At 41.8% G+C, this 13,310-nt stretch overlaps 2 protein-coding genes across 3 annotated transcripts in view; both read left to right on the top strand.

Moving 5' to 3' along the window:
• The window catches only part of ankrd27 (ankyrin repeat domain 27 (VPS9 domain)), a 28,786-nt gene extending 24,443 nt beyond the window's left edge, over nt 1-4,343 (top strand). Inside the window, exons 25-28 of one of the 2 annotated variants that reach the window (XM_058645140.1) lie at nt 28-121; nt 250-328; nt 415-478; nt 1,417-4,343. In XM_058645140.1, the coding sequence (XP_058501123.1) occupies nt 28-121; nt 250-328; nt 415-478; nt 1,417-2,016 (837 nt within the window). In that variant the 3' untranslated portion in view covers nt 2,017-4,343. Of the gene's footprint in view, nt 1-27; nt 122-249; nt 341-414; nt 479-1,416 lie in introns of those variants that run through there. The other variant, XM_058645141.1, reaches the window with a different exon arrangement.
• A 5,506-nt stretch (nt 4,344-9,849) lies between these two features.
• Nucleotides 9,850-13,061, top strand: tmed6 (transmembrane p24 trafficking protein 6). Its single transcript, XM_058646122.1, has 4 exons — nt 9,850-10,384; nt 10,785-10,911; nt 11,699-11,874; nt 12,700-13,061. The coding sequence occupies exons 1-4, from the start codon at nt 10,169-10,171 to the stop codon at nt 12,928-12,930; spliced, it is 750 nt and encodes a 249-aa protein (XP_058502105.1). The 5' UTR covers nt 9,850-10,168; the 3' UTR covers nt 12,931-13,061.
• The last annotated feature ends 249 nt before the right edge of the window (nt 13,062-13,310 follow it).

The following is a 13,310-nucleotide window of genomic DNA, read 5'->3' as shown; positions in this document are numbered from 1 at the left end:
GGCTTTAACTGTTCCTTTCTTCTGCAGAACACTGAGATCCTGAGAGCCCTGCAGAAAGCCTCTGGACTCTCTCCTGACGCTGAACCAATCAAACTCCTCTCTGTCCCCAAAGGAGCTCTTGGTAATATAAATAAATATCAAGATATTTGTTAGTTGTTTTTTTTTCTTTCAAGCTCTCATTGTCCAAAATCAAGCACTCTTGTTTGAATCTGGATAATTTTTTCTCTCTCTCTGTCATCGTCACTGCAGCTCATTCATTTGTGCAGCGGCTGAGGCTGCAGGATCCCCCCAACAGCCGGAGACAGAAACTGGCTCAGTCCATGAGCAGGTAGACTGCTTGGTAATGTGGAGCGGTGTAGATTTCCGGGCTGGTTTTTTATTGTTCATGTGATTGAGTTAATGTGTTTAATTTAGGATTCAGCAGATGAAGAAAGGCTCCTCCAGTCCTCCTCCCAGGTTTTCACCAACCCTGAACCAGGTACAAAATCCAACACACTCTCTTATACCACCTGTACTGTTCAGACCTGATGTTAACATCTGTTTATGCAGATCATTTTTCCATACATCACCTCAGAAAACATATTCGGATTAAAGTATTTCACTGACAGCTTGGTGTGTTTGTCATAATTAAACATTTCATTCGAAATTCATAAAGATGTCGATGTACACAACGAAAGCAACAAATTCCTGTATCCACCTCAGCAGCTATGGGTTCTTCCTTGGTTTACACCTGGCAAGTTTTATGGAAAACAGTTTTTCTTTTATGTAATCCTGTTAACAGATAAGACAAATGCCACGTAGAAGTAATAGTTTAGGCTAAAATTAGAATTGTGAGTTTTAAGGATGGGGTTAGTCATTAACTTGTTATGGTTAATGCTTAGTGTCCTTAGAACAACACCTGTGCAAACCTCTGTGTGTAATTATTTGAAATGTAATGCTATGTATGCTTTTTTTAACTGTGAACATAATCACCTGTGGCCAACACTCAACCTCAGTATTTTTCCTACACAGTGCTTATGTATTAGTCTAATGTAATAGACTGAGAAGCATTCAATATTTAAAAAATCTTTCAAAAACCTGTTTTAAAACATTTTATTGGTCTTCTCTGAGAGGTGAGTAATTAATCAAGCATAACATTTAACCACTAAAACAAATTTTTCTGTTCAGGAACGCAAGTAAATAACTATAATTTGACATCTTTATCAAGAAATAATAAAGTGCTTTACTAGTAAAAGTGCTTTACTAGTTTTTTTTTTCTGTAAAATTCATGGATAACAATTCTATTTTAGCATTAGAAATATCATTTTGGTTAATATACTTGTGTATAAATCATTACAGAAACATTTGTTAAACACTGTATAATGTTGCACTAAAGCATTTATATGAATGATATAAAAGTACTTGACTTCTCCACAGATGAATCCAGACAGGAGGAGGTTGAGGCGAGGGGAGACGGTAGAGGTCAGCAGCCCCTCGGCGGCGATCAAGTCCGGGCTCCGGCGGGGAGAGCGGCCCCTCGGACGCTGTCACACGTTGGACTCCGGCGGACACACGTCGGAGCGGCTGGAGTCTCCGTCAGTTTATAACACAAGTGAATGCACTGAAAAAGAAAGTGGTCAGACCGATGACTCACCTGCCATCAACACCGCTGCTGACTCTCTGTCAGCGGACGTTCAGACGTCCACAGATGCACACGATGCACACGACGCACACTCCACCGATGTGTCTACCTGTAGCACCGGTAGTGAGACCTCACCATCCCCGCCGTTTAATGCATTGTCACTCCCTGACAATTTGTTCGAAGCCCCTCCTACGCACCTTTTACCCAGCCTCTCTGTTTCAAACACGTCGGACGAGTCTTCTCACACCGACCGCCAGATCCTGCGGCCTGTAAACGGAACATTAGCAGAGGCGTCCGACGACCTGACGCCACCCTGTGTCGATGCCGAGCCGTCACAGTCGGAGAGCAAAGATGGGAACTCCAATGCCACTCGCCCCCCCCCCCCCCCCCACTGACCTCCAGTCCCCCATCCAACAGTTACATGGACTGAACTAGCTGCTGGTCAGAAAGACTTCACCGGTTTTACTTTGCACAAGCAACAAAAAAATTACAAGAGTGTAAAGGGCCAGTTCACTCGTCTCACCAAAAAACTGTACCTGTAGTATTTGGTCATTCAGCATCGGTTTTAGGTCCGTCAGATTTCTGCAGCCACTCAATGAGTTTTAATTTCCAACAACACCTTGTAGTGCCATTATCGGTCTCATTCCTTCAGGCCAAAAACAGCACTGTAATGACATAACACAGTGCTGTGATGGTGTGGAAATGTAGATTCACAAAGTCCAGTTAGGGTTAGACACAGCAACACTGCACACACAGTTCTAAATACTACTCATTACCGCTTTATCCCCCACATGAGGGGTCACTGGAGCCAATCCCAGCTGACATAGGGAGAAAGGCGGGAGATGCACAACCATTCACGCTCACATTCACAGCCACAGTCAATGTAGAACCTCTGCATGTTTTTGTACTGTAGGAGAAAACTGAAGAACCCAGAGAGAACACACACACACACACACACACACACACACACACAGGGAGAATATGCAAACTCCACAAAAAAGACCTGAACCCCAACAACATTCTTGTGTGTTAGCCACGTGTTCCGCCACGTAGTCATGCTGTGTATATATCTCTCTCTATTAACTGAAGAAAGATCTGTTTTGTCTGTGTGCCTGTCCTTCCGCCTGTCCGTCTCTTATTCACATAACTGTCCAACAGTTCACTTGACAGGCTTCAAACTTAGTAGGTGACTTACTGAGGTCACAGTGTGTGGATAAGAAACACAGATAACAGGTGTGGGTGCTATTTTACTAGTACAAAGTAATACTGTAATAAATCAGCAATGTGCATTTCACACATTAAACTTGATTTTTATGCATTGTGATAATAGTTGGAGGAATATCACAACACAGTTTGTGGAGAGGAAAGTTGAATTTGCAATATTTTTGCAATTTGGGATTACTGGCTCTTTAAAAAGTCACCACAAAATGCAAAAAGTGTGTTGTACACATCCTTAGATTTCCTCCCTATCATCATGTTGGCATCAGTCAGCCATGGAGTCGATGATTTATATATATATATATATATATAGACATATATATATAGACCTAACATACTGCAAATGCCAAGAAAAAAAAATGGAAGTCACTATTCTTTGCCACTATTCTTCTCATTTCCCACCTCTCAGTTTATTCCCTATAAAATAACATTTTTAATCATTCAGCCACAAGAGAAACGGCTTTGAAAACTTCTGGCCCTTCATATCAAATCAAAGACTTTCTTCTTAAATGTGCCCGTGTTTGCTCAACACCTCCACCTGTTCATTTTGTCGAACAATAATTGTCTTGTCATATTCATGTAGTAGATTCTGCTGAAGAACATTTCATACTGAGTATAGCAGCGACATGAACACAATCCCAACTGAAGCACCTGTGCTTTGTAAAATAGGGCTTTGTGTTCACAGCTCCTGTATCTCCTCCTCTTCCTTCTCCCACTCAGTGTGATGCACTTTGTTTTTCACTCGGCTTAAACTAAAAGAAAAAGGGATGGACTTTTATGTTATTTTAGTTTTGAATGTTGTTGTTTATTTTGCTGTATTGCTGATCTGAGCACTGGACTTGTTTTCTTTTTTTTACTTGAATGCTACATGTTAGATTTAGATAAGAGTTCAAATATTAATTAATTTGTCTCCCACTTTAGAAACATACTATTCTACATACTTTTTATTTGAATACTTCAATGTTATTTATGTGTGTCATGTGTTCAGAGAGGGTTGACTTCTCCTGAATGTTAGAATGAATTTTATAGAGGAGAGGTTCAAGAATGACATTACTGTTTCTGCATGTATTCAACCCATTAATGGAATATCGTGGGCTTTCCGTCAGCCTTTAGTCACTTTTATTTTATTAGAAATGACACCGAGCCAATCGTAGTTTGGTTTATACGTACAAAGCCCCACGAAGGCTTCAGATCAAAAGTATGTTGCTATACCATTTGACATTTAACAAGCAAGAACACTGCTGGTGTTTTTACTGTTCACACATTATTGCCACGTCTTACTGTATGTGTTTGACTGCAGACCGTTTCTGAAGAAAAAGAAGTTCACTGCTTTAAATGAACCTGAACTTGACACCTCATGAACAAAAACAACAGCACATGTCCGTCAAGTCCTAATCAGTTTCCGCTTTTTTTCAGGTTTGAATGTGTTAAGATGACGTGAATGTGCCTTATTTAATTCACTCCAAAATAACTAATAATAAACCTATGATTTTGGCTAAGTATATTTAATCTTTGGGGCTTTAATTTTTTTTTTTTTTTTACTGGAGAAACTTCAAAATGTGTCGGAGTACGTGCATCAATGCCTGTGATGATTAACTGAAAACACTGACATTTTTTCCATGTTTAGTGGCAGAAGCGACGTAGGCAGTGGAGGCAGAGAGGATTCTAGCACTCGGCCTGGTCCAGGTAATGGTCCAGGTAATGGTCCAGGTAATGGTCCTGCAGATCAACTGTGTCATTGTGATTTTAAGGACACCCACACTGTCAAACTAGGAAATTAGACCTTCCTTGTCCTATGATACCTAAAAATGTGTCTGTTCTGTGTGCACTCACAGTAAATATGTGCTGCTCTGCTTGGACCTTTAAACAGCCACCAATGATCTCAAGCAGCTGAGGATGTGCATTTTGTATCTCTCCCACTCTTTCCCTCGACCTGGTCAGCCATGTTTTCTGGCTATATGGCTCGCATCGATCCTGGATTAAATACACACTTACACCTAACTTGTTCACCAACCCAGGCACAGGTACAGTATGTCCTCTTTCATGATTTATTTGGTTTATCAACCCCATTTGTACTTTTATGCTCTAGAGGAAGAGGTTGCTGTCTGTCCTTCCAAAGACAGACAGCTGTGGAGAGAGGCCAGCCCCACCTTTGTCCATCCAGTGGCCAGAAACCAAAGCCTCACTGAACCCTTCAACAATCATGTTTGTCCCTCGTCTTTTGACTTTTCCCTCCAGTTGGAGCAGGGGTCTCAATATGAATGAATAGTGGCGTGCACTTTGTTTTTAACAATATATTTTTTGTGCTGGTGATGTTTTTGACATGGACAATCAGGATATCTAACCTGGAAGTTGTGGCATTATATTGATGACGATCAGCGCGCCACCTACAGGCGTCACATGTACATTAACTCCCCAAAAAAGGGTGTGTTAGCAGTGAAGGTGCAGCCAGAGTCTTCAGACTCATCAGGTGACTTACTGTACAAGGTCCACCAGTGTGCACTGTGCAGTGCTGACTTAAAAAAAATATTTCTTTAAAAATGATCTCATTAATTAAGTAAAACAGATTGTTTTCCCAGTGTAGCACTAACAGATATTCTATTCATCCGTATGGCAGTCACATGTTTGTCGAATGGATTGCAAACTTGGCCGCACCAGTGTGTACAGTGCCGACTTTGACATTGTTTGGATAAGAAAAGTAAAGCGATACGAGTAGAAATGCAACTGATGTATTATTTAAAAAGCTGCTTCAGTCTTGTCAGAAAACAGGCACATGTGTATATCTAAACACCACAATTATGCAAATTCATTTAATAGTATTTGACCCATTCTGATTATTAAAATTGTGTTGAACAATCAGTCTACCTCAACCGGCTTCATCTCCTTTCCTTTCATAGAGCATGGTCCAGTGTATCCATTGCTGAAGGAGATGCAAAAGAAAACGATTGATGCCCCCGTCCTAAGCATTTAAAGAATTCAAATGTCCGGGGCACATCTCTTTGAGAAGAATCTCTTTTGAAAATGAGTTTCCATGTCTCACTATCTCCTCATCCATGTTTCAGAGAAGCTGGATGGATTCCTGAACCTCAAGTTTGCTGCTGCTGTCACACTTTACTATCGTTGCTGTTACGCTTCCGTCTTTCCTCCATCAGTCGTGATGTAAAATGCAGCACTCGCACCAAACCAAACCGTTTCCCCTTCATTCTTATTAAAGAGCGCTCTAAATTCTCTGTTACAATGGGCAGCAAGTTCTGTAACTTTTAACTTGTCTTGAAACGTCTTTCAAATGGCACTGATCACGAGCTTCAGACACTGTGACTTAACACGGAACATTATTGTATCTTTTTTATTGCAAATGATATACTCAACAACTAATACACAACATGTGTCAGTATATTGTGAATGTATTCACAGAATGTCTCTGTGATTCTTCTAATAGGCAGTGGTTGGCGACCCCTGACATTACTTATTACTGATAAATTACAAGAAAAAAATATGCTAAAATCGTACTTTTTCCAAGTAAGAGTTGCAGTGACAAACGACTGTAAAGGCAGGTAATATAACCCACAAAAGGGGGTTTTCCCAGCTGTCAGTCACAACTGTGGGGGGGCTTCTCTGATAAGAAGTCAAATATCCAAGTCAAGTTGTCAACTCCTTTGAACAACGTCCTGCTACATGTACGACCAAGCTTTCTCAGATATTTTAATTTTACTTGTTTTGGAAATGGGTAGTTTTTTCACGACGTTCAAATTCCTCGCCTGGGCTGGGGCCTGGGCCCGGGCATCGGCCATAGCCTTTCTTTTCAAGCCACTGCAGTATACATCAAGGAACCCTGCAGCCTTGAGAGCTTCAATCTTCTTCTGTTTGTGCTCTTGTATTTGCTTATCTTTCTCTAGCTGTTGGTTGAGCACCCAATATGTTTTCATCTTCTCCTCTTCCTTCTGGTCTTTTGCTATACACTGACGTTCCCTTAAATGCTGGTTGCAACTCTCAATGTAAATTCGGTCGTTTGCCTTTTTCATGATTTTCTGCTCCTCTTCGTTCTTTTTTGTAAACTCCATTTGCATCAGTTGCTCCATATATTTGACATTTTCCGCCCGCTCGTCCTCCCTCTGCCTCTTTTCCTTGTTCATTATGATCTCATTGACTCGTAGAATTTCGCCGTGCTTTCGCCGGTCCTCGTCCCGTTTCCTCCTCTTGTCCGTGAGCACTTGCTGTCGCTTCCTCTCGAGGTCGTCTCGAGTCCGCTGTCCCTCCATCTTGATCATGTCGGCGTGGCGTTTCCGCCGCTCCACATTTTCCTGGATCTGCTGACCGATGCACTTCCGTGACTCTATGCGAAATTGTTTTTGACGCCTCTGCCTCTCGTCAATGGCATCCCAGAACTTTTTGTGTGTCAAATGGTCCAGTGCAATCAAATCCCTCTCCTCCTTCAAAAGTTTTTCTCGGAGCACTTTGTTCTCCTTGACCTTGGCCTCGTTGTGGGCGAGGCACTTAGCTCCCATAATATTGCTGTTGAAGTTTCTGATTTCATACTCTTGTTCCATCCTCAAGAAGTGGGCATGCTCCAGCAAGGTCTGTCGAATTTCCTCTGCCTTTTTCTCACCATCAAGACATCTCTGTTCACAGGTCAGTTCTCTATCAAGTTTGTGCAACTTTTTTTCTTCTTCAGCATTAAGTAGATCCTCTCGAGTAGGAAGAATCTCAGAAGGGGGGGGACCCTTGGGGATCCTGAGATTGTGAATTATCGTGTCTTTATTGGTTCTGCAGATTATTTGAATAAAGTCCTTGTTGGGGGATTGTTTGCGGCACTGGTGGGAATCAGGGCCACCCGCTTTTTTCATGTCCACTTTGGAGGTGGCGGGCTGTTTGCGTAGCTGGCGGATATCAGGGCCACGCCTTGCTTGTTTCATGTCCACTTTAGTGGTGGTGGGCTGTTTGCGTAGCTGGCGGATATCGGGGCCACGCCGTGTAGTCACCGATGTGGACGACTGTTTTTTTATTTCCACTGTCGAAGTGGGGACCTGTGTGGGGGGCATAGGACCCTTGGGGATCCTGAGGTTGTGAATGATTGTGTCCTTGCAGGTTCTTGTAATGATTTGGATGAACTCGTCGGTGGGGGCCGCCATGTGGCGCTGGTGTTTGCCAGGGCCGCCACATCTTGAGGACGTAGATATGAATTTTTGTGTCATGGTCACTGGGTGTCCTTACACTGCAGAGTGAATAAAACCAGATTAAATAGATTAAACACACCGAACTAAACTCGGACAAAAACAAGATAAATGCACTAATCCCTAAAAATCTGACCAAATAGCTACTTTTTTAAAAAGAAATTATTACCTTAGCCTCCTGTTCCACTGTAAGGAACCTTGGAGTTTTTTCTGACCAGGACATGTAATACGATTCATTCATACATACAACAAATGTCTAGAACAGCCTTCTTCCACCTGCACAACATAATGAAAACTAAAGATTGACATGGCACTGACATGGCACTGACATGGCACTGACATGGCACTAGGGCTCCCATGCTTCTTGGTGAATGGCAGCCGTCGCTAACTCGGTTGGTTGCCTTCGATCCGGGTTGTTGTGGCTACTGATTACGAAATTTCTTACGGAGCCTTTGCCAAATTGCCAAAAATGATTACAAAATTCTAAATGAATGACTTCCTGTTGAATTTGAAATCTGGCTCCAAAGGACTTTTTGTATAGCCAGATGGTAACTTCAGGACTAACAGGTTACAGAGACTGACTTTAGTGGGCACTCATTGTGCTTGAATGAATTTTGGGCAAAGCTTCATGAATTTTCATGTATGTTCAAGCCCCCTAATGGCAGATAAAAATCAATTTGCATCACTTGGTATTCAGGGAGTCCCTAATTAGAGACATTCTGTCCCTATAGGATGCTGAAGAACTAGTTCATGTTTGTGTTTTATCTCGATTGGTCTATAAAATTGTTTATTGTCAGGATAAGTCTGTAAAAAACCTCCAGTAGATCCAACATTTTTAAACTAAAATGTCCTAACTAAAAGAGTCCTTCAGTGTTCGCTGTTCTCCACTGGCTCCCAGTAAAATCTAGAATAGATAGATTATTTAAAGGTCTTGCCTTGAGATAATGAACGCTGTGATTTGGGGCCCTACATCAAATTTCATGTGATTTGATAGGTCAAAGAAGCTAAACGGCTGTGCCAGTGTTCCCACTTCTGCTGTTGTTACCTGAAAGAACTTTTTCCTCTTCTTTTTCATGGGTGTTATGGCAGTTAGCATCTTTAACGTTGCATGACTGCCTCCATTTGATCTGATCATCCACGTCCATCGCTGTCCTCCTACTTGGAATGTGACCTATGCAGGTATGCAGAATAGAATGTCATGATATCATCACATTCCTTTTATCTTGGCGGTGGGACGTAACATAAATGCTTTTATCTAAGATGTGTTTGTTATGATGTCATCATATGACCCCCAATCACTCCCCAGCTCTGTCAGTAAAAGTGTGGACCTGCAGACTAGCTCCAGGTTTGTCAGATCCCTGATGATCCCTGACTTCACAGTGCCACAGAATCTAACTGTAACTGAGCGTTGTTATAATATTGACTGGTATTTCTTACAATGATTAGCCCGAGATGCTTGCATCCGTGTTTTTAGTCTAAGTCTAAAGAAGTGATGTCACTTCTTTAGACTTGTAAATGGAATTCACTTTTTTTTTCCCCCCCATGTAATGGAAGACACGTGTTCCAAAGCTGCTGATTACATTTAACAAAGCTCCCTCCCAGATTAAAACACTCAAATTAACATTTTGTTGTCCCAGTTGAAGTAAATAATTCATACAATTTTGTCCAAAAACGGAGAACACAACACACATTATTTCTAGTGAGTCATCATATTTTTATCAGACTTATTTTTGTATCTTATCATTTAGATATTTTGCGCCCCAGAATTAAGAAATTCATTTGGTAAAGGGAAGAATTTTTTATATCCCTGTCTGAGTGCCACCTGCAATACCGTCAAGGCGCCACACTTTGGGAAGTAGTGGTCTTGGTGTACCTAATAAACTGACACATAAAAGGAAGGTTTGAATGCCAGTTTTAAAAATCTGCAGTACATATGAAAATCTCGCACAGCTTTAACTTTTGTGGCCAGACTCTTATTCTCTTTCTGTTGCATGAACACAGCTATTTCTCTTTATCAGCACTGGCTACACCTGTGAAGGCAGCTCCGTTTTCCCACTGACAGAGTTGAGATTTGGTGGCAGTTAATCATTTCTAATCTCCCCTTGCTGCCACATGCACACTCTACCCATATGAGAGAAGAAGTGTCCAGTTTTTAGACATGTTCTGGAGGATTTCTTGCTTGGTTCTTTTTCTTGCTTCCCTCTGGGCTCCGGTTCATGGTGGGCCCATGACGAGCCCCCACCCCAACATAACGGACCAGGAGCTGTTCTGGGGCTCAGATCAGTATGACTTCTCTGTGGTGCTTCCTGCTGGTGGGTTGGAGTGTTTCTGGCACTTTGCTCATCGTGGAGAGCACTTCTACCTGAACTTTGTGGTAAGAAAAAAAAGCCATGTCATAAAACCTTGTGGTCCCTTCTGCAAAGTCTACAGAAAACAGAAATGTGTGTAATTCTTTACCGCTCTGCTCTTGCTGTGTGTTTAATTTTCTCCATGTCCCCCAAAAGATTACGTTTGGTAATCAGATTATTTGCATGTCTACAGATGTGCATATCAACATGATGCACTGGTGATGCTTTTGACTTGCAATAAAACACATTGGATGTCCTCATAACACTGTAAAATCCATTAAAACACATGTTTGTTACAGTGTTAAAGCAGCAGATTTCTGTAAAATGCTCTACAACAATGCAGTTAGTTTAGTTTAGTTTGATGGAAATGTAATTTTTGTGACCCATGGTTGACTCGATGGCTTTTTTTTGGTTTGCTGTTTGTAGGTCCAGTGGGTGACTGGAGTCGGCCATGACTCCCACTTGTCTGTCATGGTCAACGCTCCAGGAGGTTTGGTGGTGTCGTCTGTTGATGAGGCAAAGGGCGGGATCAACTTTAAGGCTGAGGAAACAGGTGTGTGTGTTTTGTTCTCAGTCATTGCAACACAGAAAGACAAATCAAACTTAAATGAAGAAGAAAAGGGAACTTTAAACAGTATACTTGATCTTTCCTTTCTTTTTGTGAATAGGTTTTGTCAAATTTTACTTACTATACTTATACTTTTGACACATTTAAAACTTTACCCTGCTGCAGCACAAAGACATAGTTGAGCATGGTGTGTCTACTTTTATGAATTATCTGCCTAATAAAGGTAAAGGCCCAGCACGTAAGAATTAAAGTCATCTAAAGCCGTGTTTCCACTGAATGGAACGGCTCGGTACAGTACATATTTATCCAGTTGGAATAGTACCAAAATATCCGTCCCCAACCGTTCAATTTTTTCAATATGCTTCCCTGGGGGAGTGCAAGATGGCAGTCTCCATAAAGCAAGGCCCTTGCCTAGAGAACATAAAAGGTTCACTCTAGGGCAACAAAAGCCTACATGATTTATATTTAAAGTGATTATACACTTCAACAAAAATACATGTGGGTAGTTAATTCAGTTAGGGCCAATGTTACACCCTGAACTGATGTTAATCCTACAAATTAGTGACTTTACTCTTTAATGTTTAACACATTTGTTGCTGTAGAGATCTGGTTCACACAACAGGCAAACACTGTGAATGTCGTCTTCTTTCTGTTAGCACACTCCCCCTCCCACTTGTTTCGCACAACAAAGTGCGAAACTCCAATGACTACACAACAATGCTGTGTGTACTGTGTGTATTGACGGTATTCTGTCACTTGTGTGTCCTTCCAGGTTTCTATCAAATGTGTTTCAGCAACTTCCACAACCGATTTGGGAACATGCAGATCTTCCTCAGCTTTGGTGTTTTCTACGAGGGCCAGCAGGACCCCGCCAAGAGCAAAGAAGAAGAAAAGAAGAAGAAGGAGGAAGTCAGCAAGGACCTGAACAACACACTGACCATCATAGCGGTAACGACTGATCTGTACAGTTGATAAGATGTGATTTGACACACACACGCAGGCAGTGTTAAACATGACTGTTTAGACCTGGTATTTAAATGCAACCTGGATGTGTCTCCTGTCACCACATATGACTGGATCTGTCGTCTCCACTCTTTATTCAAATACATACTGATGTCATGAATACTTGCAAGAACAAAATTATGTTTTCAGTGAGTCCAACTATGCAGATGTGTCCGCTGCGGATTAGTCTAAACACAGAGAAAAGAAACTGACGTCGTCAGCTAAGGAAGTGGTCTCTAATCTGTCCTGAGGACATCTTGAGTCAGTGCAGCTCAGAAATATGGACCCATGCATCAAGGATGCATTCAGGACGTACTGGGCCTCTACTTAGTATGATCTGCCTGTTATTGGATCACTCAGGACAGATCCCAAGTCAAAGCTATGGTGACAGTAATAGACTAACAGTCGTGAATGTAGTAAAGTGATATCTAGCAATAGTCGTTTTGTTTCTTTTAATTTGCATCTACTCAAATTAATTCAATTTTATTTGTGAAATTATCTTAAGGCACTGTACATAGTAAGGAAGATACCTTTACAATATTATAGAGAGAAGAGAAACCCAACAATTCTCTGGCAGAACCAAAGATGTGCAGCATCTGCCTCGACCGGTTGGGGTGAATGGAAAAATGGGGGACAGAAAGGGAAAGACGGAGGCAGGGTAGAGACAGAAGAGAGAGACCAGGAGCAGATATCTATCAGTTGTATCAATTTATAGGTTTAGATAGGACAGTTCTGAACCAGTTATGACATCTGCCCGTTGTATGGTTGCAGGATGCGACTCACAGAGTGGAGAACCAAGTCTTCCACATGTTCCGCTACTACAGCTTCGGACGCATGCGTAAGAGTGGCGACCACTTCCTGCTGCTGTCCAACTCGCAGTACATCACCTGGTGGTCAACTGCCCTCAGCCTCCTCATCGTCACTTCCGGGTATCTACAGCTAGTCTTCCTCAAAAGGCTCTTTGTCAGCAAGACAGCAGAGGAAGAGAAGCCGCGCTGCTGACAGACTCGTTTTTGTCCATCGGATGTCAGTTAAGAAAACATGGTGAACCCGGATCCAGGAGTGATACTGAAAGGTTCAGTCTGGTGGGCTTTTTTCCTTCTGTGTCGCATTTGTGCTCTTTCACAGTGTAATAAAACAATGCTATTAGATGATAATGTGAACGGTTTGTGGTATTTTTCTCAGGCCAATTGAGCAGCTAACAGGTATACAGTATATGAGTGATGTGGAAAGCACCTTTTTACATTTTCCTAGTTTACTGGAGTCAGTTCATGATTTGATTAGTTCTGATTTCTTAACCCTTAGTACTCATGTGGCATGGATCTGTGCCACAGGTGCACCCTTGGTAAATTGCTGTTGGAATAATACACAACTCCTTATAT

The sequence above is a fragment of the Solea solea genome, chromosome 12 (genome assembly GCF_958295425.1).
Source record: "Solea solea chromosome 12, fSolSol10.1, whole genome shotgun sequence".
NCBI lineage: Eukaryota > Metazoa > Chordata > Actinopteri > Pleuronectiformes > Soleidae > Solea > Solea solea.
The sequence above is the reverse complement of the archived record's forward strand: the minus strand, read 5'-3'. Positions and strand labels throughout refer to the sequence as shown.